The 24,193-nt window shown below is 41.4% G+C and overlaps 1 protein-coding gene across 4 annotated transcripts in view; it reads left to right on the forward strand.

The window, feature by feature from the left end:
• Positions 1 to 24,193, forward strand: part of LOC138137767 (discoidin domain-containing receptor 2-like) — a 213,298-nt gene that overhangs the window by 63,961 nt on the left and 125,144 nt on the right. For all 4 annotated transcript variants that reach the window (XM_069057332.1, XM_069057324.1, XM_069057341.1 and 1 more), the window contains exon 2: positions 20,036 to 20,412. In XM_069057332.1, coding sequence (XP_068913433.1) covers positions 20,325 to 20,412 — 88 coding nt within the window. In that variant the 5' untranslated portion in view covers positions 20,036 to 20,324. The remainder of the gene's footprint in view (positions 1 to 20,035; positions 20,413 to 24,193) is intronic.

Genomic DNA, 24,193 nt, shown 5'->3' on the forward strand with positions numbered 1-24,193 from the left:
TTTCAGCTCCGGTAGTCTATTTTCCTGCGAAATTCGCCGAGAGCATCGACGGGTTTCTGCTTTTTGCTTGTCATAATAAGATTAAGTTACAGTTCTGCGTTTCAAAGAACGAGCCTGACGTCTTTGTTTGCATTCATCCGACAATTTTAATCTGCATTATGCGAAAATTGACGATAATGCGAGAATCAGCGAAGGAAAATTAATTGGGAAATTGAATAGCACCTATGTTCTCGAGACGTGTTCAGGTTTGGGTATTGTTTCGGTAATGTTTTATTCGAGAGAAATATTTTTCATGACTGTTAGTTGTCATCGAGGTTTTCTTTTTTGCAAACTCGATGAAGGTTTTTTTTAAGAAATGTAGTCGACAACAATTTAAAGGAAACGGTTTTTTGCATTTTTGTGCAGTGCTTTGTTAAATCCCAGTTCTAGGGTAATCTTGAAAAATTGTTTGTAAAAATTCATCAATTTAAATTAAACACTAAATTCTGGTTTGTTAATGTTGAAGTAAACAGACAGCAGTAATTTTGGATTTTTTTTTAATGATTAATGAATTCATTTGGCCTTTTTGGTTGTAGGATAAAATCATAGCCCATTTCACTTGTTACTTCACTTATTTAATAAATTATTATGTTATGTTGTTCTACGATACAAAAAAAAAACATACAAACAAAATATCAAAATCTGTTGCAAATATTTTAAAATGAGTCGTTTTGAGATTTTTTTTTTGGTATTTATTTCATTGTATGTACTTAGTTTCCAAAACCAATCTAATTTATACTACTTATCTCCATTTTTTTATTTTTCTATTAATCGCTTGTCCTATTTCTTCTCGCAGTTTCGTTTTAAATTTTGATTTGGTTTAAATCACTTAAAATCAATGCAAAATGGGGTAGGTACATCTTCGAAGTTTTTCATATCAGAAATCCATTCGTTTTTTGAATAACCATTTTAATTTTAGCAGAAAATTGGAGTTTTTGTATAATTAGCAGCTTTTTAATTAATGCTCAATGAAAAAGTAACCATTTTTTGGAAAACTTAATCTTTCACCATTTGTTACATTTTCCAATTTTTTAAAATTATTTCAGTATTTTTAGTGCGTAAAATATCTCACAAATACTATATCACTCATGGCATTGTCGCTCTTGCCGAGGCTCGTACAGTCAAACTTCCCATTCCAGTAAAAAAGTATGTACTACTTTATGCACTTGTTACATAAATTACTATTTTTGCACCATCATTAAAAAAGTGGTTGTTTTCAAACAATCAATACTGTCATTATCACTGTACATATTACATATGTACGAAAATTGATGTCCATCCTTTTTTATTTATTGCTTGGGTATTTTTAAAATGAGAATAAAAAGAAAATAAATGTATTTTGCATCGTCATTAAAAAAGTAGTTGCTTTTTACTTAATAGTGGCTTTAAAGTTAACATTTTTTACAGCGTAAATAAAATTGCGCTGAGCTCGTGTACATAAACTTCCCACTTCTAAAAAAACGTAGTGCTCTACGTATTCACATGTCATGTCGCATAACTATTATAAGATTTTATACCTATGGAATTTTTGAAAAATACCAGTTATCAAACATTCCAGGCTCGGGATTTGTGATTATCTGATGCACATTCCTCATTTCGTCTATTCTGCGAAATTTGATTATTATATGTTTTCTTTTACCTTTGTGCTCCAAAGTAATCACCTAATTATTTTTTGTCCGATGATTATAAACGAATGAAAACAAAAGACACGCCATTAAGTATATCCCTGGAATGACATCTTTTGTCGAAGCGACGACGGAATTTGGAAAGCGAACGTCGGCGGAATTTGATTTTTGTTTTCAAAGGGAACGAGGGCAAAAAAAATTGATCGGATCATCAATTAATTAAAAGAAAAAGAAGACGGAAAAAATGATGTCTTGTTGATGTGTAGGTCGACGGATCTGTTCAATTGAAGAGGATTCGTTAAAGTCCTGGGTGTCAAGCAATTATGGCGTAGTTCGTAAGAGTTTCGGCCCTCTCAAATTCGTTAATACACGGATCGAAGTTGTCTAAACAAACAAGACCCCCCCAATTAAACTTTCTTCGTCGCACTTTGTGTATCTCTTTTCATCTGGTACTTTTAATTAGAATGAGCTTTAATTATCGTTTAATTACGTAAATTACATGGCCTGATAGTCTTGCACTATAATTTCCCGGATCTTTTCAATTCATTCCGTACACATCCGACCGCTCCTTCGTCTAAATGATGGGCCCTCTCATCTAATTAAATTCGTCGCTGCTTTTTATTGGCGGATTTTCGTATCAAAGCGAAATCGAAAACGTCATAATCCATTAGGCATTAGGCATCAGACGGACTAACTCGATCAGCAATTGTAACGCCAGGAAAAAGCGCCCGGATTAACCGGATCGCTGTATAATTCAGGCTAATTTCGTCCTGAACGGAATTACATATGAATAAGTGATAAGTCGCCATTTCCCCGGATGTCATCCTCCGGTGCAGACGGCGTCCTCCGGGGGCGGGGGGCCCCTAATTAAACCGAATTATGGTCGCCCGCCGACGGAAGAAGCCTTTCAATATTTATGGTTGACGAAACAGGCGGAAAAAACGTAATCCTGTTACGGAGGACACGCGAGAGGGCACCGTCTGCGCCGAGTTTTCGAATCCGTCGTTTAGCATATCTAATGGGATTCTTTGATTATCCACCGCGGGCTCGCTAATTTTCGAGCACGGAATTGTTTAGATTGGTGTTCGCAAACACCTGGATCGTCGCTCTTCGACAAGAACCGCATTAAAATCATAATCCGGGAGAGGCGCACACACGTGCCGCCGCCGTCGAAGTTTTCGGGGGTTGTTCAAGTTTGAAGGACGAACACTCCCATCTGTATGTGGATTAAGGCAAAAATTTGTAATTTAATTTTTGTCGTTACGAAAAGTCGATGGAAGAAGCAAAGCGAAAGCGTCATCAAAGACATTCAATTTGTAGTGAATGACAAGTCACAATTTCGGTTTAATTTGATTCCGTACGGGGGACGTTTCCGAAGTTTTAATGCGCCACGGTTACGCCTTCGATTTTTAATCGTCTCGACGAAAATCTCGGTCCTGCAGTTTAGAAAAGAAATTTCCAATATGTAAATGATGATTCAACAAAGCTTTTGTCTGCTGAGTGGTGAAGTCTCTTTTTCAATTCTGGCAAAGATATACAGGGTGTCTCAAAATTCACGAATTCCGAATTCAGAGCGTGGTAGGGAAGGATGCAGTGGAGCTCAAAAAATACTTTGAACAAAAAAATTCGCTCTTCCTGAAGAAGATATAAGCACTTTAATTTTGTTCAATACATAGCAGCCTTCATATCCACAGTGACAAAATACTGTTCTAGCTACGTTGCAGTTCCATTTTTAAGATAAATTACAAACATTTTAGATTTTTTTACTCCAAAGTAGTTATTCTTCAAAAATTGTTTTACGTTATTATTTTCCACAATCATCTACACCATAAATAACAACAAACACTGAACTTTTCAGCCTGTATTTGAGGAAAACGCACTTCAAAGAGTGCACCTTCAGACCAATGTATTTTTGTGGGGGGAGTCCCGATTTTTTTTTATTTCCATATTTGGACTACTGAAGTGATCCCCTACAACGCTCTGAATTTGGAATTCACGAATTTTGGGACACCCTGTATAAGTCATTGTTTGCATGAGTTGACAGTTTGATGATGTTTTTAATTTACTGCTCAACCCTTTCACTATTTACTTCAAGATTTCCTTCACTGCATTTTTTTATTTCTCAGAACAACTCACATTTGACAACTCTGTTGCATTTTCTGTTATACATGTTTTTTTTTTGTTGTATCACTTTTTGGATCTTATTTCTCTTTTTCTATTACTTTGATTTTCCCTTCAATATTCTTCTCTTTTTTATTTTTTACATAATCTGAATACGAAAAGCTATTGCGATTTTTTTTTATCAAATATTGTAATTGGAAAATATTTCTGTTTCACTCTCAAAATTTTTCGATTTCCTCCACTTTCTAATTCACAACAGCGTCCCAACCATCAATACCATGTATCAGTTTGATACATAAGGTAAGTTTGCATTGAAAATGTTATCTGATAAACTAAGTGTTGTTTGGTTAACGTTGTACAAAACGCGAAACAAGTGAGCCGTAGTTCAACATTCATCTTAACATACCTGACTCAGCATACCTGTGTTTGTTTTATTTTTAATCTAGCACCGTACCCAAACTTGTTGATTAAACCTCCGTCTGTTGATGTTTCGCCATTCCGCAGTTTCCACAAACTATTGTTACGGCAACATAATTTGTTAACATGCTAGCCGTAACGTACCCGTAATAAACACCGGAGCGAAATTTCAACCGTTTGGCAGCCGCTGGCCTCCGGTCGTACCCATTTAAGTTAATGTTTCGCTCAAAGTAGTTACACCGAACGAGCTTCGACTGCTCTATTATAATCATTTAATTCACCTTCCGCTAATAATGGAGAATCCTAATTAACGCTTATATCCGACAAGATGTCCGCTGCAAATAACAACGTGGTCATGTGGGTCGAAGTGTCGACCGTGTAAAAAAAAAACAAAACAAATTAATGGTTGTTTGTTAGTCATGTGTCTACTTGAACACCTGTATTTGACTTTTTCCACCGCGATAACATCGGCTAATTCAATAAAATTAAATGACAAGTACATGTTTCACGTGATTGTAATTTGTTTGAACAAAAACGACAACACCGAACCTGACGGCCAGAGTTGCACTCGAAATTGTGTCAGCGGAGGCGGTTTTTAGCCGGAAAGATCGAGGAAGACGTGATGGTGGTTTGGTACGAGAGAAGATCAAGTGTGCTACAATTTTCGAAAAATATCACAGGTCGAGTAGCTGACGGTTGTTGGTGTAAGGTTTCAAGTGGGATGGGATGTGATGTAATGGGGAGGTAACCGCTCGATTAAATAAATCTACAAACAAGTGGGTGTTGTATTTTCTGGGAAACTCAATGTGTATTGATCCAATGACAACTCATAACGGCGTCGGGCGGATTATGATAAACGATTTCCGTTTCCATTTTGCATTTGTCGCTTTCTGATACGTTCCGCCGATCCTTCATCGTCCTACCAAAAATTTCCGAACCGTTCCGGACCGTGCCCTCGTCTTTTTTTCCGTAATTTAGGCACACTCCGCCCGTCATTGACAAGTTAAGTGCATTCCGTTGGAAGTTTACGTCGTTCGGTGGAAAAAAAAGGAGAAGCGGAACGGCCTCGTAAAAGCGGTTATTTCTCTTAGATCCGAACATGCTTTTAAACAAATCACGCGTTTTTTTTTGGTGTGCCCCGTCGCGCGACCGGGGAATTCGGGAGCATCAAGTTGTTAACCGGAAAGGAATAAAACACGCACCCATTCATCTAATAAATTTGACACGGTGTAAAGTGTCAGGAGACTAAAAGCCCGAATGTGTAACGTGGAGGGGGCACATGCGTGCCATGCAAAGCACGAAAGCTCCATCCACAATGCGAGGATTAATCCTGAAACGTTGCTTACTGCGATCCATTAGAGAGTATTCAGTCACAAGTGGCTGAAGAAGCCGTCTCCGGTTGACAGGTTGTGTGCTTTGTACAGCCATTTACACGAACTGGCGAATGACGAACTTGATCACCGGCATTTGTTTCGTCGAACAATTGAAACCTGCAATCGTTCACTTGTCCCGACTGGTGCTGTCTTATTGTGAGCCGACAGTAATTAGTCCTGCATCCTGCATCGACTCCGGCATCGTTCGATTGTCGTGGAGCAGTGGGGGACACACAAAAGGACTGTCGCAGTGATGGGCAAAAATTCGTCTTTTTGTATCACCTGTTGGGAAGCAAAATGAGAAGGGTGGCGGCGCGGTGCCGTCATTGCCGTTATTTAATATCGCGGGGACGTTTGCTTTTAATTCAAATCACAAGCAGTCCTGGATTTGCACGACGGGATCCAGGATGAACTTAAGCCGAAGCTGGTGCGGCCCAATTTACAAAGCCGACGGTTTTAACGTCCCTCACGTGACCGCGTTCATACGCATTTGTATCAAATATTTAAGACGTTCTTATCCGGGGTATTATAGTTAAGTAATCCTGGACGACCCACTAAATATTCACAAATGAAAACCGCGAAACATTTGAGGAAGCGAAAAAGCGAATGTGAAACAGAACTGGAAAATTTTTTGGGCATTTTTTTTTACCGAAGGAGGAAACGTAATATGTTTAGGTGTGTTGTATGTTTCTTTGTGGACTTTTGCAGCATTAAGTGTTGAACAGATTTCGACGGGACTTTCACTGCAGGATAGCGTATTTATCCAGGAGTGACACGGGATATACATATACAAGGGGAGAAAAAAAAAGAGAGAGAGAGAGAGAAAGAGAGAGTTATACTTAGATATAAGTAGGGGATGCTATTTAATAGCAACACTATCAACAAGGGAAAACACCACACGGTGTTCCCATATTCAGGAATTGCTATGAAGCGAGAACAAAACGTCAATGTTAGAAGTGACCGTGAATAATGAATTAGAATTGGGCATCTGTTTCAGAAAGGCGGCACAAAGCTGGCTTGATACGACAATCATTTATAGATACTCTGTATAACGTTGACATTAGCAAGATTCTAACCCAATTTGCAGTAGGTACAGAACGACTAAAGTTTTATAGGTTATGGTAAATTAGAAAAATAAGAAATTTTATTCGCAGTCGGTTCTAAAAATCGTATTCGTTTTCTGATTAAATTCATCAGGAATATGAATAACAGTTCGTCGTTTTAAAGTAAGATTAATATTTTTATATTTTGACCTCAATAAAGCGCTCAATATCGTAAACCGGCGGCTAATATTGGAGTTATATGGATTAAGTTTATTGCGGTCGTTACTTTTTAAATCTTAGATTAGAACTCAGTTTATGTTTTTGGAAGAATAATTTGAGGGAGAAACTATAATTACTTAAAATTGAAGTAACCATCTTTATCACCTTGCCATCGTAGCAGTGTTAGTTTTTGAATTATCGTGTCCTGTCAAGCGTATACGAGGGTTACGTGAAAAGTTCCCGATTAAGATTCAACAGTCTCCTGCGATCAATTCAAATATTTGTTGTCAATGTCAATTGTCAATTTAGTTTTCTCACGAGAAACGTTACTAGCCGTTGACAAATGACCGTAATGACACGAGCCCGAGCCCGAGCCCCTGGCCCCCGCTTCTAACCTTAAAATGATAAAATTTAATAGAAAATACAAATTAATTGTTGTAGCAACATGGTTTTGGCAACCATAACAAAACAAAACACTAGATGGGGGTCTTAGCTAGGGTTGCCAAACTAAAATCACCTTTCCATAGCCGCTTAAATGCATATTTATGATGCATCAAGTATAGATTAGAATACAGGGACTCGGTTAATATTTTTAAAATAAAGGACAATTACAACTTTGAGTTGGATTTTTTTTTACATTTGATAATACAATCGCGGATAGAAAAAAGTAGAACAATGTTTTTTCTGTCTGTTTACTATTTCTATATTTATTTATAATACATACATTCATTTTTGTAAATGTGTGTAAATAAATAAAAATTGGACACTTGGCAAAGATTTAAATTGTCATATTATGATTGTCGCTGCCATGATGAATTTGCCAAACAAAGTAGAGCATCAATAAGCAAGCAGAAGAAGCAGCACATTTTAAAGGCTTTCAACAAAATAAAAGAAATTATTCCTGGAGATAATGGAAACGTAATGAAAAAGTAGAAAATGGTAGAAGCAAATGACGTAACCCATAACCTAACTTTTTAAATGCCCAAATTCGCGGTAAAAAGGTGTGTTCACAAAACAAAAGTTACTAAATTTAGTAATTCTAGGTAGTCATTACAAAAATGAACTTACTTTATTATTTAAAATTTCTGAATAAGACTTTTCCTACTTTTTCTGTCCGCGACTGTAGATGGTAGTTAAAGGGGTTTTTGCATATGAATTCGGACTGGTGAAAGCAGCATTTTGCCGAATCGAATCTGGAAACAGAATAATATTTTTTTGTGTTTTTGTTTTGATTATCATTTTAATTAAACGAAAATACAGGCAAGCCGAGTGGAGATTGGGGTGGAGCGTTTTTCAATTTTTTTTCGGAAATTTATGTTGTTGTCAGCGTTCGGATAACGGCGGCCGGAATAAAAATTAGCCGTAACCTGGGCCGCCGCTCCCCCGGCCGTTAAAACCCTTAAAACAATAAACTTTTATTAAGGTTACTTGTTCCAATAACTCGCCGGAAGTTATGGGCGTAATCCTCAACGGTTTTCCGATTGTCGTCGGTGCGAAAATCAATAAGCTCTCCGGCGTCTTTCGCACACACTAACACCCTCCCGGCGGTGGAATGGTAATGAGATATTAGACGGGGTGACATGGCGATGCGTGTCACACCGAGTGGGGGCGTCCATCCCCGCAATCGCTTAGAGTGTGCTCGTGCCCTCCTGGAATCCGGTTCCTGTACACATCATTGCGCTTGATAAATTAGTGGGTCCTTGCACGGCCCCGGGGGCGAAACAATAGCGTTCATCAGTTGATGGAGACTCTCGGGGATATGTTCCACGGATCATTCGCTCGCGTCTGCTGCGGAAAATTCAGAATAATCTACGATTCCAGATAAAAAGTGGTGGTTTCGGTGGCGGGCGCGAAAGCCAAACACTAAAGTCTTATGAATAGATAAAAGCGCGCTCGGCAAACTTTGCCGGGGCGGTTATCGCGATTCCGTTCGAGGGGCGGATGGAGGCGCTGTTGCTTATAAAACCTGATAGTTCACGTATTGCCCTATTGTGTCTGAAACATTAACAACGCCGAATGAAGAAAAAGAGAACCGTTACCATCCGACGGAGGTAAATCTCTCGAAAATGTTGTTTTCTCGGCGGAGATTGTTCGGGGGATTTGCGAGCAGTTATTACTTTTAACTACTTATCCGGTTACACACCTCGGGGACTTGGCAAACAAAGGAAGCTCACTTCGGATTTATAACGGAATTTTCCAGAACTAGGAAATTTGGAAATGGAGGTCGCGTCACGGTCGAGGAATCGGTGAAACGCATCGGAACCGAACTCGCTCCTGCAAGTCTATCAGGATGGCCGTCTCGCAGGAGCTTTCGATTTGCACTCGGTGCTAATTCAATTTCGGTTATCAGGCGTTCAAAGCTCCCGTTGCAGTCGACGCTTCGGTGGGATTTATGGCGGCGGGAATGTGCAACCGTACGCTGTCTGTTTCGTGTTTATTTCAGCCTTTTACGACAACATTAAGTCACTTTTCTGAGTTAATTACGATGAAATTTCCATCGCACACTGTACACAGTTTTGCCATTACGTGTCACCAAACTTCGGACTGTTAACTTCGTATATTTACATAAACACTCGTATCAGACTTAACTGGAATTAGCGAATACACCCTTTATGACGATTTAACCCTTCACATATTAAATCGGGCCCGCCCACCCTTCCTACGTTCAAATTTAGGACGAGTACAATTAGTAGTTGGCAAAGTTATACGCCATTGAAATGTAGTTCTCCACGTGTAACCCCTCCGACAGTGGGTTAGGGTGTTAGTCATGTCAAGCCACTTGTTACGGTGCTGGTCTTTGTGTTAGGGAAGAGCGGAGGTCCGCGGGAGCATCCCGGCGGCGCGCCCGTAAAAAATTTCGCAAATACATTTATATTCCGGGGGTTTTGCGCGTTTTAAGGGCGGAACTCATCAACTATCAGTGGGTTTGACGCTAGGGCAGAACAAGAAACATCCAACAAAGGAAATTGGGTCATTTCCAAAACCGCGTTTGTTTTTGTTCGGATAATTATAAGTAGTCGGCGTTGTTTTACAAAAAATTTCGCCCTCCGACATGTCACAATTCTCGTTAGGTTGGCCAGTCCTAAGTAATTATCCGGCTGTTGGTAATGCAAATTCGGCAGGTCGGAGCTTTCCTTCTTCTGTGTTATTAAGCACGTTTGGTCTGTGAATTTTATCATACGGAATGGAAATGCCTCCCTCAGCACACATTAAACATTGCTTACGTGGGTACGTACATAAAGTAGATATGTGTATCACATTTATGAATAATAAAAGTAGAAAGGTCTAAGTTTGTAATAGTCCTAAATAAACACTCCGAAATTTACACGGAGAATTATTAAACATCACCACTTTCCGGTGTTCGGTGTTTTTCAAACAAAGCGCAACAGCATCACCGACGGCCCTTTTTTTCCCGGAGCACATCTCGTTATTTCCAACGGGGAAAAAAGAGTGGAAGCAACGATGATCTTGTTTGTTTGATCATTGGTACAAGTTGCTCATTAGTGGAGTCTTTTCTTTGCTTCGTGCCAGACATGATACGTAAATTGTATTGCTGAAATGAGGCGGTCTTAATTGTCCTCTCCGCCGAGCTCCCGCTCGGTCAGACAGAAGTCATGAACGTCTGGCTTTCATCGAAGCCGGCGGCTGTTTGATTTGGCCCACGTGATGTCTTAACGACCCATTAAATTCGACACGGAATGAATGATATACCAACGCACGATAAACACTAAACGACGTCGTCGAGAATCAGCAGTCCACTCATCTCTTGGGTTTTATTCTGCGAGAGTCGGGCGAGTGCCATCGTGACGACGTCACACGAAACTCGGCTTCCAGTGGTTCTCGAATATCGAACCGAACTGTTTAATTTGCTACCTCGAGCCTCTTTGCACGTTATTACCGCGCACAAGAGGACAGAGGGTGTGTAATTTCGACAGACGACGAGTACGGTTTCTGAGAACATCTGAGCCCCCGACTAAGAATCCGGTAATTCACTTTGAGCCAAATTTCGGGCGGTGGCAGTCGAAAAAAGTGTCCGAGGAAAACATGTGTAATCCGTTAGGAGGAAGTGGCGGAGAGACTCTTTCATCGATTAGATTTAATCCAATCCGACCTGATGTTGATTACTTTACAGAACGTCGTTAAGGAGCGCTCCACTCTCGGGATCTGCTTTAATTGCGAAGCCCTCCAACTCTTTGTGGACCCACAACCGGCACGAACCTGTTACTAATACCGTGAGATCGAAAAAAAAAATAAAGTAGGCGCTGACCAAAAATTTCAGTTGGCAATTCGTTAAGATTTCAATTATCTGATGTCAGTCTTAAAAGTTAGGTTAGTGATTTTGAGAATGTTGAAATCTTGATCGGTTGTACATAAAAGAATTTCTTCAGCTAGTGCAATGAAACAATGAGATTTAAAACTCCCGCCCTTTATTTAACGTCAACGGTGAGCACGGAGCACGCGCACACCGCTTGTTTATAAATCGATCCAAGATCTAACGATCATCGATCAATCAATATTATCCAGAGAGGTTGTCGTCGGTTGTGGGGGCTCTTATTGTCAAGGGGTAATTTCATGAACAACAGACACACGATAGAGAAAAAGGTGCAGATCTTTTTTAAGGAAAAGCTGAACTGTACCAAATGATAGGTTAGTTTCTTGGGTTAATCTCTGCAATAATTCTTTGTTCACCCTCTTCAATATTTTCAGCTGATCTTTTTGTCGGTCGTCTACTGCCTTTTTTGCGCAGAACACTACCTTTTTTCAAAAACATGTTTACGCATTTGTAGACTTTCTGGGCAAGTTGTTGGTTAAGTGCCTTGAAAGTCCAGAAACTTTTGTTGAAATTCCTCAAAATCTCGAGGTATCGAATAGGACCAAGCCTTTCTCCGTTGCTGAAGAAACACTGGACAATGAAAATTTGTTGCTCTCTAAAGTGAACATATTGTAATAGCAAATTTTAATAGTCAATAATTAATAATGACAATTACCATTGTAATGACATTTGAATTAAATTTTTACGTGCTGCCAACTGAAGTGTATTAATCATGGCTATCTCGATTTTCGATCGCACGGTATCATTTATCCGTTGTCCACCTCGTCCGATTATCTCAATGTAAAACATCGCCGCGTCCGGATTGCTATCAACAAAACGGCAGGGCCGCCTCCTATTACTTATTTTCTTCTTCTTCTTCCTTCTCGTTAGTAGGCAAGTTGTCTGTTCCTTCTTCTTCGATTCTTATCCTCTCCAATTGCTTATCTTCTTCTTTTCCATCTTCTTTCTTGTTAGTAGGCAAGTTGCCTGTTCCTTCTTCGATTCTTAACCTCTTATTTATATGCTCTTTCTTGTTCTTCCTTTTTACCTTCTTCCGTTAGATAACTTGTCTCTTGCGGTTTTTACCACAAAATGTCTGTCATTATATTATTATTTGTTATCTGCGCTCTTGTAAATTTTGCTCTTGGTATCTACTGACAAGTATTATTTAAGCATCCTGCTACTTTGTTAGGTAGATTTATTTGATATTCTACTCCTCCTCTGCTTTTCCTTCACCGAATGTCTTTATCCGTGGCTATTCCACTTCTGCTACTTTCTATTCTCTGCAATTGCTCATCACGTCTCCGTGGTGCCGATTTGGAATGCATCATGGTGCATGTTTTGCACGATCGCACCCACGCTTCGGTTTTCTTTCGCTTCTTTCGCTCCTCGACCGAGGAAAACAATTTTCCCATCCATACATCACCGCCAAATTAAAACGAACGGCTCCGGCCGCAATTTATGCACCAGTTAATTATGCACAAACGAAAGCAGATTGTCGAATGAGTAATGCCTTCTTTGCTCCGCGTTCGCCTAATTGCCTCCACAATACCGACGTAATTATCGCAACTAACCATTGATCCTCTCATATTTCGGCACAAATCCCGACTTGGAAACTCGCGAACTTGCCTGAGCCTCTTACGACATGAATCGGAATACGTAATTGGGCAGCTCGTGGAGGTCGATTTTTTGGCAAATCTCTGGTGGTGATTAAAACACCATCCGAGACAACAAGAGCCGATCGTGTCCGTTATCTTGCTGGTCCAGAGAGCGCGTCCCGATCCCCCGGCTTGCAGATAAGCGGGATTTGTCCCGTTGATATTTTTCCCGATTCGAATCGGGATTGATTGATGACGATTCCACAAATATTTAGTTTCGCTTACGGTAATTTGCATTACTCGAATTGACGCAAATCTCAAAAACCAACATTTCCGTATTCATCAATGTTCGATTGTGTGAACGCGAACGCTTCTTTTCATCCAGGCCCGGCTTCCGTTGGCTAATGTAAATTGGAAACCGTCGCGAAATAATAACGGCAACGTCACGGCCAATTCCCGTTGACGCGATATGTTGTTTTTTTTCCTGTTGCACCGTCTCGAATATTCCTACTTCTTATCGCAATAATTCTAATATCCGTTTACAGGAGTTCAGTTTTAACACGGTTCCGTTTTTGTTCCGTTCGTTTACCGGATCGCTAATCCGATTGGAAACGTGCTATCTCCTGGCAGCAGCTGTCACAAAACACGTCACCGTCAAAAGCACCAACGTCTTTCGCGCTTCCGCGATTAACGCTTACATAAAGAAGTTCCAATCTAACCCCCGGGACGACTTTAAAATCGCAAAAAAAGGAACGAGCGTCGTCGAGGGCGGAAAGTTAATTTTTGCAAACGAGAACCGACGGAAAGACAGTTTTTCCTCCGGCTCGCCTTGCGCTTTTTCGAAACGACGACTTTTCGTTCGGGCATCCTGTCCAGACTTGTCCGTCTCCGTGGGAGTTCTGATTTTAGGTCATTATAACTTTCCTCGAGCTCTCGACGGCGTCCAAAGTGCCCTAATTATGGAAATAAAACAAAACGCGATTACTGGAGGCGTTCTTTTCGAGATTATGGTGTTTGATTAATGTGCGGCAGAAAAGTTTGCTCATCACCGTCACCGTTGCTGGTGGTAGGTAGGTCGGTAGGTGTCGTCCCGAGCTGCAAAAGTGACGTGTTCGTGTCCATTAACAACCTTAAACGTCTCACTTCCAATTCGCCCATTTGTTCCATGCCGCCCATTAATAACGGCAGTGTGTTTCGTGCGGATTCCATTTGGCACATAGTTCTCTTCAGATATAATGACGCAAACAAACAACAGTTTAGTGCCGCCGCACCTGCACCGGACATTTCTCCCTTGTTTTTGTTTGCATGGATAATATTGTGGTGACAGACGGTTCTATCCATTAATCTAGCCGAGAAAATGAACTGCGAATCAATTATTACTGCAAGATCCGGCGTTCCTCTTCTCACAATCTGAATTGTTGGCCGTTTCCATCGCGTTCCACTCGAAAAAAGTTGATCTGCCGTGAACAACCAAAAAAGAGTCTCTGATTACTTCGTACAATTGTTTGTTGTCACGATCTCGAGGGTTTGCTCGCGAAATGTTTGACAGTTTTGTTGTTTGGAACAGAAACACTATGCGAGCAGATGAGGAGGATACATGTTTCATTCCCTGGTGGTAGGTACTGAGAGGTTGATACTGACCCAGCATTCGCCTTATCTGTGATATAAGACATACCACGATGTGATGGTGTGGGGAAACCTCTGAAAAAAACCCACACCTGGCCAGGCGGCACCGGGGTTAGAACCCGGGACCTTCCGAATGTAAAGTGTCGCGCTAGGCGCTTGGCCTCAGCACTCTGTGAGCAGATGAGGTAGTCCAAAATCCTATGTACTGTTTTATAGAGGTTCGTTTTGGCTTCCGTTCGTAGCCAATGGTTAGCTGGCAGTTAAAATCACCAAAAGTTACCAGAAACGTACTAGATAGGTAGGCAAAACTAACCTCCATAAGAAAGTACGCGGGATATTGGACTAGAAGCGACACAGCTTATCTAGTGATGTAAAAAAGAGCAAAGCTTCTGAAAAGAGGCGTAATCAAAGACTTGAGTTTCGGTTGTCGGAGCAGAGCGTCGGATGGTTTGGTGGGAGCTTAACGTCTTCGGGTCGTTTTTTCCGGCGATCCGTCGATTCCGGGGGATGCGAAAGCGGTACGTCCGCGTCGGTAATATAGAGTACGACGCTAATGTACAAAACGAGAAACATCACTTTACAAGAATTCCGGGGAGGGCAAAAACGCCGTAATATATTCAGCTTCACAATGCCATTTAAAGAATCCCGAGCTAAAACATACAGTGGCTGACAAATTGTCTTAACTCTAAAGACCGAAAATTCAAATTAATGCCACTGCAAAAGCGGAACAGATAAACAAAAGGAGGGAATACTAATGGAAAAATAAATTACACCAGGTATAAGCACGACAAGACAAAGCATTTCGGGAATTAAAACGTGAATAATGCCACCCGCTCCGAAACCGTCATATCCTCCCGAGTGATATTTTCATGAAAGCTCTCCGGTGATTGACGTTTATGGACAAATACAAGCCGAAAGATGGCTTCCATTAGCGACGAACACCTTCCCGGGCGTCGCGCCGCCAACAGCTGCGGGCCCTCCGGAAAGCTCCGGAGGTTCAATTAAATCATAAATCTAATGGCCAGACGCACGACACGGCTTTTATCGATCGTGAATTATTTATGGTCATTTTATATTATTAATAACGCCGGATGATGGATCGTGACAAAGGTATTTTATTGTTTTCATTTTCTGCACAGCCAATATCTCAGTGTTAACCGGATTTTATTGCGATACTTCGATTTTACGTGTCCACCCGGAATATATCACCGATGGAAATTTTAATTTGACGCGGGACCCGAAAAGGAAAGCATTATTCATTCGATTCCGAATTCTAATTTCTAATTATACGTTTAATAAAACCCCGACCCGGGTGCTTTTGTTTGATTAGGTTTTCTCATTTCGCGCGTTTTTTTTTTCAAATGTTTCATGACAAATTACCTGTCATTCGGCTCTTGCGATATTTTATTGAATTTTTTTTTAATATCGTCTGACCTGAAAGCCTCTTTTCTTACATCGTCTCCCTAAGATTAGCTTAACTCGAATTCCGCCTTTCTCATTTACTTTCCTCAAACATGAAAACGGTAAAGTCCATGTCTTTTACGCATCAACCGGCTGAATTTATGTGATATAAAAGCTCGCACCCACTCCAACAAATTTTTTTCCGGATCAAAAAGCTGTCACGATCGATTCGAACGTCCCTTCTTTTACAAACAATACCCAATTAGGTGTATACAGTGTGAATCCGGTCGGTCTTTCTCTCTTCCGTCCACGAGGCCGCCGTGTCGATCGAGATGAAGAATCGCCGCAAAAAGCACGGCCTCACCGCCGATGGCGACACCGAAGCTGCCTTCCAGATTCTCCTCTCGCATTAATCAAAGGCCTAATCCTCGAAAGGAGGCCGTGTTGTTGTCGGTTCGGTTTTATTTTGGCCGTTGTAATTAGTGGATTTTACAAGCGACCAACCTGAATTATGACGGCGTCTGCATTTTAAAACAACCTGTTAGTTCGCATCTGTCAGCGGGCTACCATTCCACAATAATAAATTATTATCCAATCAGGTAGTTGTAATGACAGGGCTCAGTTGGTATTATCGTTGTTTCCTGACAGGGATCATGCTGCTATACGCGCTCTCTTATCTCTATCAGCGTGTTTACAAGCTGTTATCTGCCTACACGGTGCAGGTTTGCATACACTGGAACGCCCACGATCGCCATCGTATCGGCCCCAAGAAGTGATTAAAATTGCATCACCGGTCGCGAAGTAATTGCACTCCCAAGGTCCATCGTTTCGCGGCTAATTGTTCCGAGTAGCGAGAGATTTGCGAGATTTTTTTCCAGATAGTCCCCGATAGCGACAGCGTTTCTGCCTAAATAATCCGGTAAACATAGACGCAATTAGCGTGTCGTGCATTTTTCGAGATTGTTATCGCGGATTTCGACGTGACACAGACATAAACTTGTTTTTTCATGTCTAATAGAACCGAGCGAGGGAATTTTGTCTGTTCGGCACGAAACGGGCGACATTTTGTGCTTATCGGGCCGGAGATCTGCATTACCGGCTGTATTGGTGGTTGCCTAACACGCATCACATTTTTAAAATGTCGTTGTTTGTGAAGCTGCAACCGACGATACGCGATGCATCATATTTTGTTTTTTAATTTTATCGTGTCGAGCGGTTCGTGTAACGCCGCCCCCGTAGGTTTATTCGAGTTGGAAAGTCGGCGACAGTTTCGATGTCGGTGCCGAATCCTGGGTCCGATAAGAAGTTGTGCATTATGGAGTTGGAAGTAGGAAGGAATGGCGGTTAATTTCCTTGGTCTGTTGTATAAATTAATAGTATTGGAGTGTATTTCATATCCATTACCGCAATTAAGTGCAAGTTGAGCCGATGTTGACTGTGCGACCTTTCCGGCTTGTGCACCTTGGTTATCGTCATAATTGAAATTCTAAACATCCAGAGAACCTTCCTATTAGTTTCAGAGGCCTTTGTATCTTTAATAATCAATTAAGTTCGGCGACGCTTATCTGTCTGGTTTATCTATGGACCGTTTAGCCCCAATAAATCTTGCATAGGTGTTGTATGCCTGGGAAATTAGCTGTTTATTATACAGTCCCTAAATCATTCCGGCGAATTAATCAACCCGCCCCGAAAGAATGAGGGCCGAAAGAGATCCAATTATAGAACAGATCGTGTTCCTGTCGATTTTAAACAACAGCCAAAAATACAGAACGCAACATTAATTTAATTCTGCGTCGAAAACGATTCCGAAATTAAATCTGGCATTGCACCCGTTTACTCGGGCATTTTATTTTTGCAATGGGTGACTGAAAGCAAAGCAATTAATTGTGTTATAAATTACTGTAGTGCAACCGCTTTGATCCGGATCGCTCAACCGGACTAATCCTTTACGTACCCGCGCTCGAACTACCAGCGAGTAACACTCCACTTCGATGGATTTCAGCATTTATTAGCGTGATTTGATGGAGTGGCTACGATTGCTGGAAAACTCCTGGCACTTAATTGCTTCGCTAATCGAGTTCCACAGATATTACAACGGAAGATGGACCGTCTGGGCGGAAAGGTGCAACCGGCGGGGCGGTCACCCTCGGCTAATGCAGGGGATGGACGAGAGAGCATCCCCGTGGCCTCTGCACCGTTGCAATCTGCACGTAATGAACGTGGCGTCCAGCGGCGTCCGCTTTGTGCTTTATTAGATGCACCGTCGCTGTCGCAGTTGCATTTCCTGACCACCCCGCGACGCTTTTATTAAAAAATTGCGACGGGGGACGAGCTCGAAAAGCCCGACAGACAAAAAAGAGAAGGGAAGTGTTAAAATCGAATAGATGAAAATTCATCCGGAAAAGTTCTTTTCGGTCGATTTCGGAAAACAGCCATCTAATTTCCGCGCCAACCCTTTGTCTGTTTACCCGACCGTCGGATATTTGACGTTGTCGGTGGCTAATAAAGATTTCATCGACATAAAGATCATTAGTCACCGACCGCCACAATGGAAGAAAGCGAGCCGAGTCTGTTTGCCCGGGGCGAAGGTAAAACGACCCTTCTGTAATGAATGACAGAAACATATGAAGCTCCCCGGAAGTGGCTCCGGTAATTTCCCGACGGTTGTATTTGTTATGTGATACCGGAGCTTTAATATCGCGTCACTAATTTCGTGACACCTGCAAACTCCCGAGACTTGATAAATCGTTGCCGCCGCTCAGATAACCGCCGCCACACGACGGGAATCGTCCGGGTTCGAGCGGCGGCGGACGCACTCTTTAATTATCAATCTTTCGAGCGTAAAAGATAATGCATAGTCGCTCTCATAACAGGGTGGCCGGTCGTAAAACAGGAAATCCAATTAAGGTTTTGTCGTGTACGACTGGGGACGGCACGAAACTAGGCGGCGGAAGAACGAGCGGCGCACAAGGGGGATGTGAATGGCGCGATTCGCGGGAAAAATGCGTAAAGAAATGCGGTGGAGTCGGCGGAGAACGACGACAAGGGGGCGAATTTTTGATGGACAGGTCTACGGTGGACCAGATGAGGCTGGCCGCAGCCCCCACTCATGTAATTATTATTCTGCCCACTCCCGTTGACTGCCATTCATCACATTCAGCAATTAACTTTCAAAACTCGCTGACCGTATAAATTAAAGAACATACACGATGACCACCTGATGCTGCGTGGTACGGACGGCGTGTTTTGCCCATAACGTCCTAGAACGAGAAATTTCAATTTACTTTTAATTAGGGGCTCGGTCTGGGAATTTTTTTCTAAACCGTATATCATCTGGTTTAATGGGACAGAAAATTGTTTTTCGGTCGTGTCCGTGTTATATTTCGGTCTGGTTTAAGAGGGGAGGCGAAGTAAAAAACCGAAAGTTTCTTGCTCAAAAACTCTTTTATTTCGTCACCCACGCACACCTGTCAGAGTAAAAACTGCACTCTTCAAACGTGCAAAGGACATCTTTGACCAAGTAACTCGTTGCTCGGTTTTGGTAGAAGTTTTTCCACTGGAAGATCTTTACCACGAGAACTGTGGTGTGTGATGGACTGTGGAGGAAGAACGAAGTACATGATGGTATCTAGAAGCGTTTTGTCAACTGGAGGACCCTTCTTTTTTGTCACCTAACTAATAACTACACTCAGAATCATGGGCGACCCCGCTTGGTGTCGTTGAAGTAAATATAATGGATTCCGAAAGAATGCACTTTGGTTTTGGCGTGACCAGATGCTTTTCCCTTGTCTTGAGGATTACGTAATACTGTTTCTTTTGACATTTCTGCCTTTACTCTAGGAGTTACGGTTTGGAGTGCCATATCATTATTTACCGCACATACGGCAGCAGCTGCAAAATAGTGTCTTGAACGTGCCCAAGTAATTTTACTGCTATGGCCATTCGGTTCTCCAGACCTAGCGTCTGCAGAACATCTATGGAATACACTAGATGTTCATAGACAGATCTCAGATTTAAGAAGCCTAGGATGAACAACACGTCTTGACGTGTATAAGAGTGTATAAGAAATCGTAGTGGTACCACTTGCTCTTGCCTGACCTGACCTGACCTGACCTGACCTGACCTGACCTAGTCGTTTTTCGGCGTCCCGCTGAGAAGCTCTATTTTCCCCACGCGTCAGTTAATTGTTGTCGGTCAGTTTTTGAAATGTGCACGTTCCGTTCTGCGACACGAAACTGATTTTTTTTTGTTTTCTTTGCAGGTCGCCATCGTAGACTTCACGAATCGATCTTATCATCGTCCGAAGACAACGGGGATGAGTCAGTAGATTGGATCGGCGTTCACGAGCTCCACATAAACTTTAACGTTTCGCGAGTCGTCTCCTCGGAACTTTTCCGGTTAACGCGATAGGGTTGTTTACAGCCGTGATTCGATAATAACGCCCCCGACAAACTATGAACTGTCCCCGAAGAGACTCCACGTGGTAAGAGAAGTTGTGCCGTGTTTCGCGATCAGGGTGCGGTATGCCGTGTTTATGTCGGTAGTGCAGGATGTCACCGAGTGCTAAAATGCTAGTGGTACTCACTGTGGGATTGTGTTTTCTTGGTCTCTCCACGGGAAATTCGAATGCAGATGCTGGTAAGTTACACAATTAACGATCCTTTAGGAGGGCAAACCCGGCCGAGACGACGATTACGGCGGTTTCCGCCGTCGCGACGGCGGAATCGCGACGTTCCCCGTGGAAACAGGGAACGAGGAGATTTCCTTCGGCAGGTACGCCGTGTTGCGGATTAAATTGCGATTTCGGCGGATATTTCGAGATGAGGATCGGGTTTCGACACCGGCGCGCAATATGCCGGGGATATTAGCGACGGGGGAGCGGACCGGGAGATCGTATCAGAATTTTGTGCACCTCGATGGGGTTAAAACTGATCTGTTTAAAAAAAAAATTACTAGCCGAAATAAATTCTATCGCAAAGCGGAGAATGAAGTGATAACGTGATGCAATAGGGGGGGGCTGGTGTACCGAAACAAAAATGTACGTGAAATAATCGTAAAAAGAACAAATGGAATAACGGTTTTTATCTACGACCATTAAATAATACGTTTATTCTTTACGTAACTATAGATACACATAAATTACACCCGTGACTTATTATAAGTCACTTGTGACTTATCATAAGTCACAGATCATAAAACTTTTGTAAGCTAAGTGTTTTATGAAAAAAAGTCGTACGTCGTAGATAAAACGTCGTTTTTAACTCGCGAATAATGCCTATAATCCACTCTGGTGATTAAAACACTCGCCTGCGGCCCGTTTTTTAACTTTCACCCTCGTGGATTATGATAGGCATTATTAGCTCGTGAAATAATATCCTATTATTCGCCGTGTAACATAAAAATATATTCGGGGTAAGAATAAATACTCCCTTATCACTGCAGATAAAGAAATTATGCTTTTGGGCATGACACACGAAGTTAGATACGAGTGTCACGATCACGAACCAGCAGTTTTTTATTGTCCGATGCCCCAGTTTTCCAAACTAACTTTATCTTTATTGTGAATTGCTGACCAGTGGCCAGTCTTAATTTATTAATGGGTTCTGTATATCTCTGGAAAGAAATGAATGGAAGTGATAAGTTCCAAATCGAAATCATGTTTATGTGGAGTTCCAAATTTATACACATTCAACCCTAATTGCTAATTGTATACGATTATATTCATATTTAAAAAAAGGGAACATTCTTGATTGCATTCAGCACTTTGTTTTATCACGATATGATGTAAGGGAGCTGTGCAGTAACGATAAATCTGTCGTGGTGTAGTGAGCTCGCCTCGCTTAGTTTCTGTCTGATCGCGGTTGTCTCACTCCCGTCGAATGTTTTTTTCCATGCTACAATCGTAAAAAGTAAAGATTAAGTTTTTGTTACCTTATGTTGCTTATAAATATGTACACGTAAGCTAATGCGGCCTCGATACCGTGCCTCGTGTTACTGTTACGAACCCTGCTAGTATCTAGTGGTGCACTATATGTCATCACTGATAATAACTAAAAGGCCGATTTCAAGTTGACTTGCGACGGTCGCAACTTGTTATTGTAACGGCGCAAAATTGCAACTTTGAGAAAGATGACGCATATTGGTAATTAATGTGTAGGGAAAAGATAGCTACACATTTGCGCTGCACCACCTATTTGCGACCATGACTTAAAATCGGGCCCCAAATGTTTTATTTTTCTAAAATCCGCAGAACCACAGCCTTTCTTTTGTTGTCGTTACGAAACAGCTTGGGTGAATTAGTAAGAATGATTTAAATTTTTTCACATTGTAATCTCATGTGATCATGCCTCATGCAGTCACGGAACGATGTCGGCGTGCAATAAACAATTTGTGTTTTTAAATCGTGCGTGAGTCAAACATGTAATTGCGAGCGTGCAATAAATTGCACGAAAACATTTACCATCTGCAAAAACAAAATACCATCACAGCGTCAAAGTAGAAAATTCCGAAAAATAAAGCAATCAAGCGATGCAACAAGATTAATGCCCCCGACAATATATTACTGGAATTAATTTTCTGCGGTCACACGGCTAGGCATTTGTCGGATTCGTTTAATCTCCGAGGCATTCCTGGTGATGATCGATGCGAGCGCGATTCAGTCGCACCGGACGGATTCGATGGGAGACAAATCGGGTCGGGTCGTGCAACATGTCATAGATGAGCACTCCTCGACATTTGTTCGAGGTCGCCGGAATCGAACGGCGTTCGCGACGATCTCTGGAATTGTTTATTAGGATTATTTCTGTTGTTATCCAACCGACCGTGACAAATCGCGTATTTACCGACCGTCAGATGTCGTTCCGATAATGCCGTACGTATAATATTCGAATAAAGAGGGAATTTCCTGTCATTTTTATTTCGCCAGCGATCGTCCCGGATAAGCAGATGTCTTGTCGAGATTCCACTCCGCGGCCAAATGAAGCGTTCGCCGATTCGAAAAACACGAATATTGTGCGATTTTACGACGAATCTTCCGCTCGGTCACTTTTTACGTTTAGGCGAATATTATGTCATCTGATGTGCCAATATCCCTGTCGATCGCACGTTAAACCTGATTATGCCCGGCCCATAAAGCTCGCAACCTGATCGTAAACGTCGCTTTTTTCACGACACAAAACGAGCCCTTCAATAGTTAATAAGTAGGAAGCCGGCCGGATTTGCACAGGACTCGAAATTGCTCGACGGTTCCGTTCTGGCGTAAATAAAGTTCCTCTCGATTGGGAAGTAAAATAATTTTTAATTAAATATTTACCCTCTCGGAATGAAGTGAAGGATGTCATTTAATTTTCTTTTCTCCCTTCGTCTTGTAAATATTTGATGGAAGGTTTAAGTAATTACGACGAAAAGTGTGGGCTCGGTGTTCTTCGATAACATTTTGTTAAATATTTAACGACGATGTCGTCTCGTTAATTACCGATGATTGTCTTGCGATTGCGATTTTTATCTCGTCGCCGACAACCGATGAAACTGATTTATCGTCGAACTCGATTACTTTTTAAAATCCGCAAACTACACTCTTCTTATGTGTTTTTAACAAAGTCTCGACGTAAATCCACCCGGTTGCTGCAATAAACTGCACTTCTTATCGGAACTTCGTTATTGTCGATAGTTTTATCTGACGGGAGCATTAAGGAAACAAGGTCCTGCGAGGGTAATTTATAAATTGGAAATTATCCGAACGAGGATTTTATTTAACAAATTGTTGCCCGGAAGCTTCCTTTTTGCAAATAAATGTTTTAGAGAGCAACTTCTTTTTACAAAGTGACAGGTACGGCTCGCTTTTGCCTGCAAGAATTTTTATAATTGGCTCGGTAATTGTGTTAAGAGAAAATTTTGAGAATATTATTTTTCCGGTGATCGCTTCAGGCGAAACCGAAGGAGGGCCGCGCTTTTAAAGCAACAAGTCAGGAGAGCTCTTTTGTTCTTCATTATTAAATCAAACAATTTCGGTATTAATAACTTTTTAACGAAATGAAAAAATAAACGCCTCAATAGAAGCCCCCGCACATTTTGCGAGGTATGTCCGAAATGGTATTTTTTTAAGCGTCACCTCGTCATCGAGAATTTATTAAATTTCTGTTTAACATTTTTTACACAAGCAAAGCGCTTCACGTTTGTTTTATGCGATAGAAAAAATATATTTGCCACGCTAATGGTGTAAATATTTGCAGTTTTTCTTTGCCGCGTGTGTGGTGATACTCAAAGTGATCAGGAAATATTTATTTAATAATAATTACTCACACATCAGTCGAGTCATTTTGAAAGTTTATGAGAAAGCATTTTTCTTTCTCATTTTTAATTGTTTTGAAATCATGTGTGTTAAAAAAATTGTCAAGTGATCAAATAGGCTATGCTTAAA

The sequence above is a fragment of the Tenebrio molitor genome, chromosome 1, assembly GCF_963966145.1.
Source record: "Tenebrio molitor chromosome 1, icTenMoli1.1, whole genome shotgun sequence".
Lineage (NCBI taxonomy): Eukaryota > Metazoa > Arthropoda > Insecta > Coleoptera > Tenebrionidae > Tenebrio > Tenebrio molitor.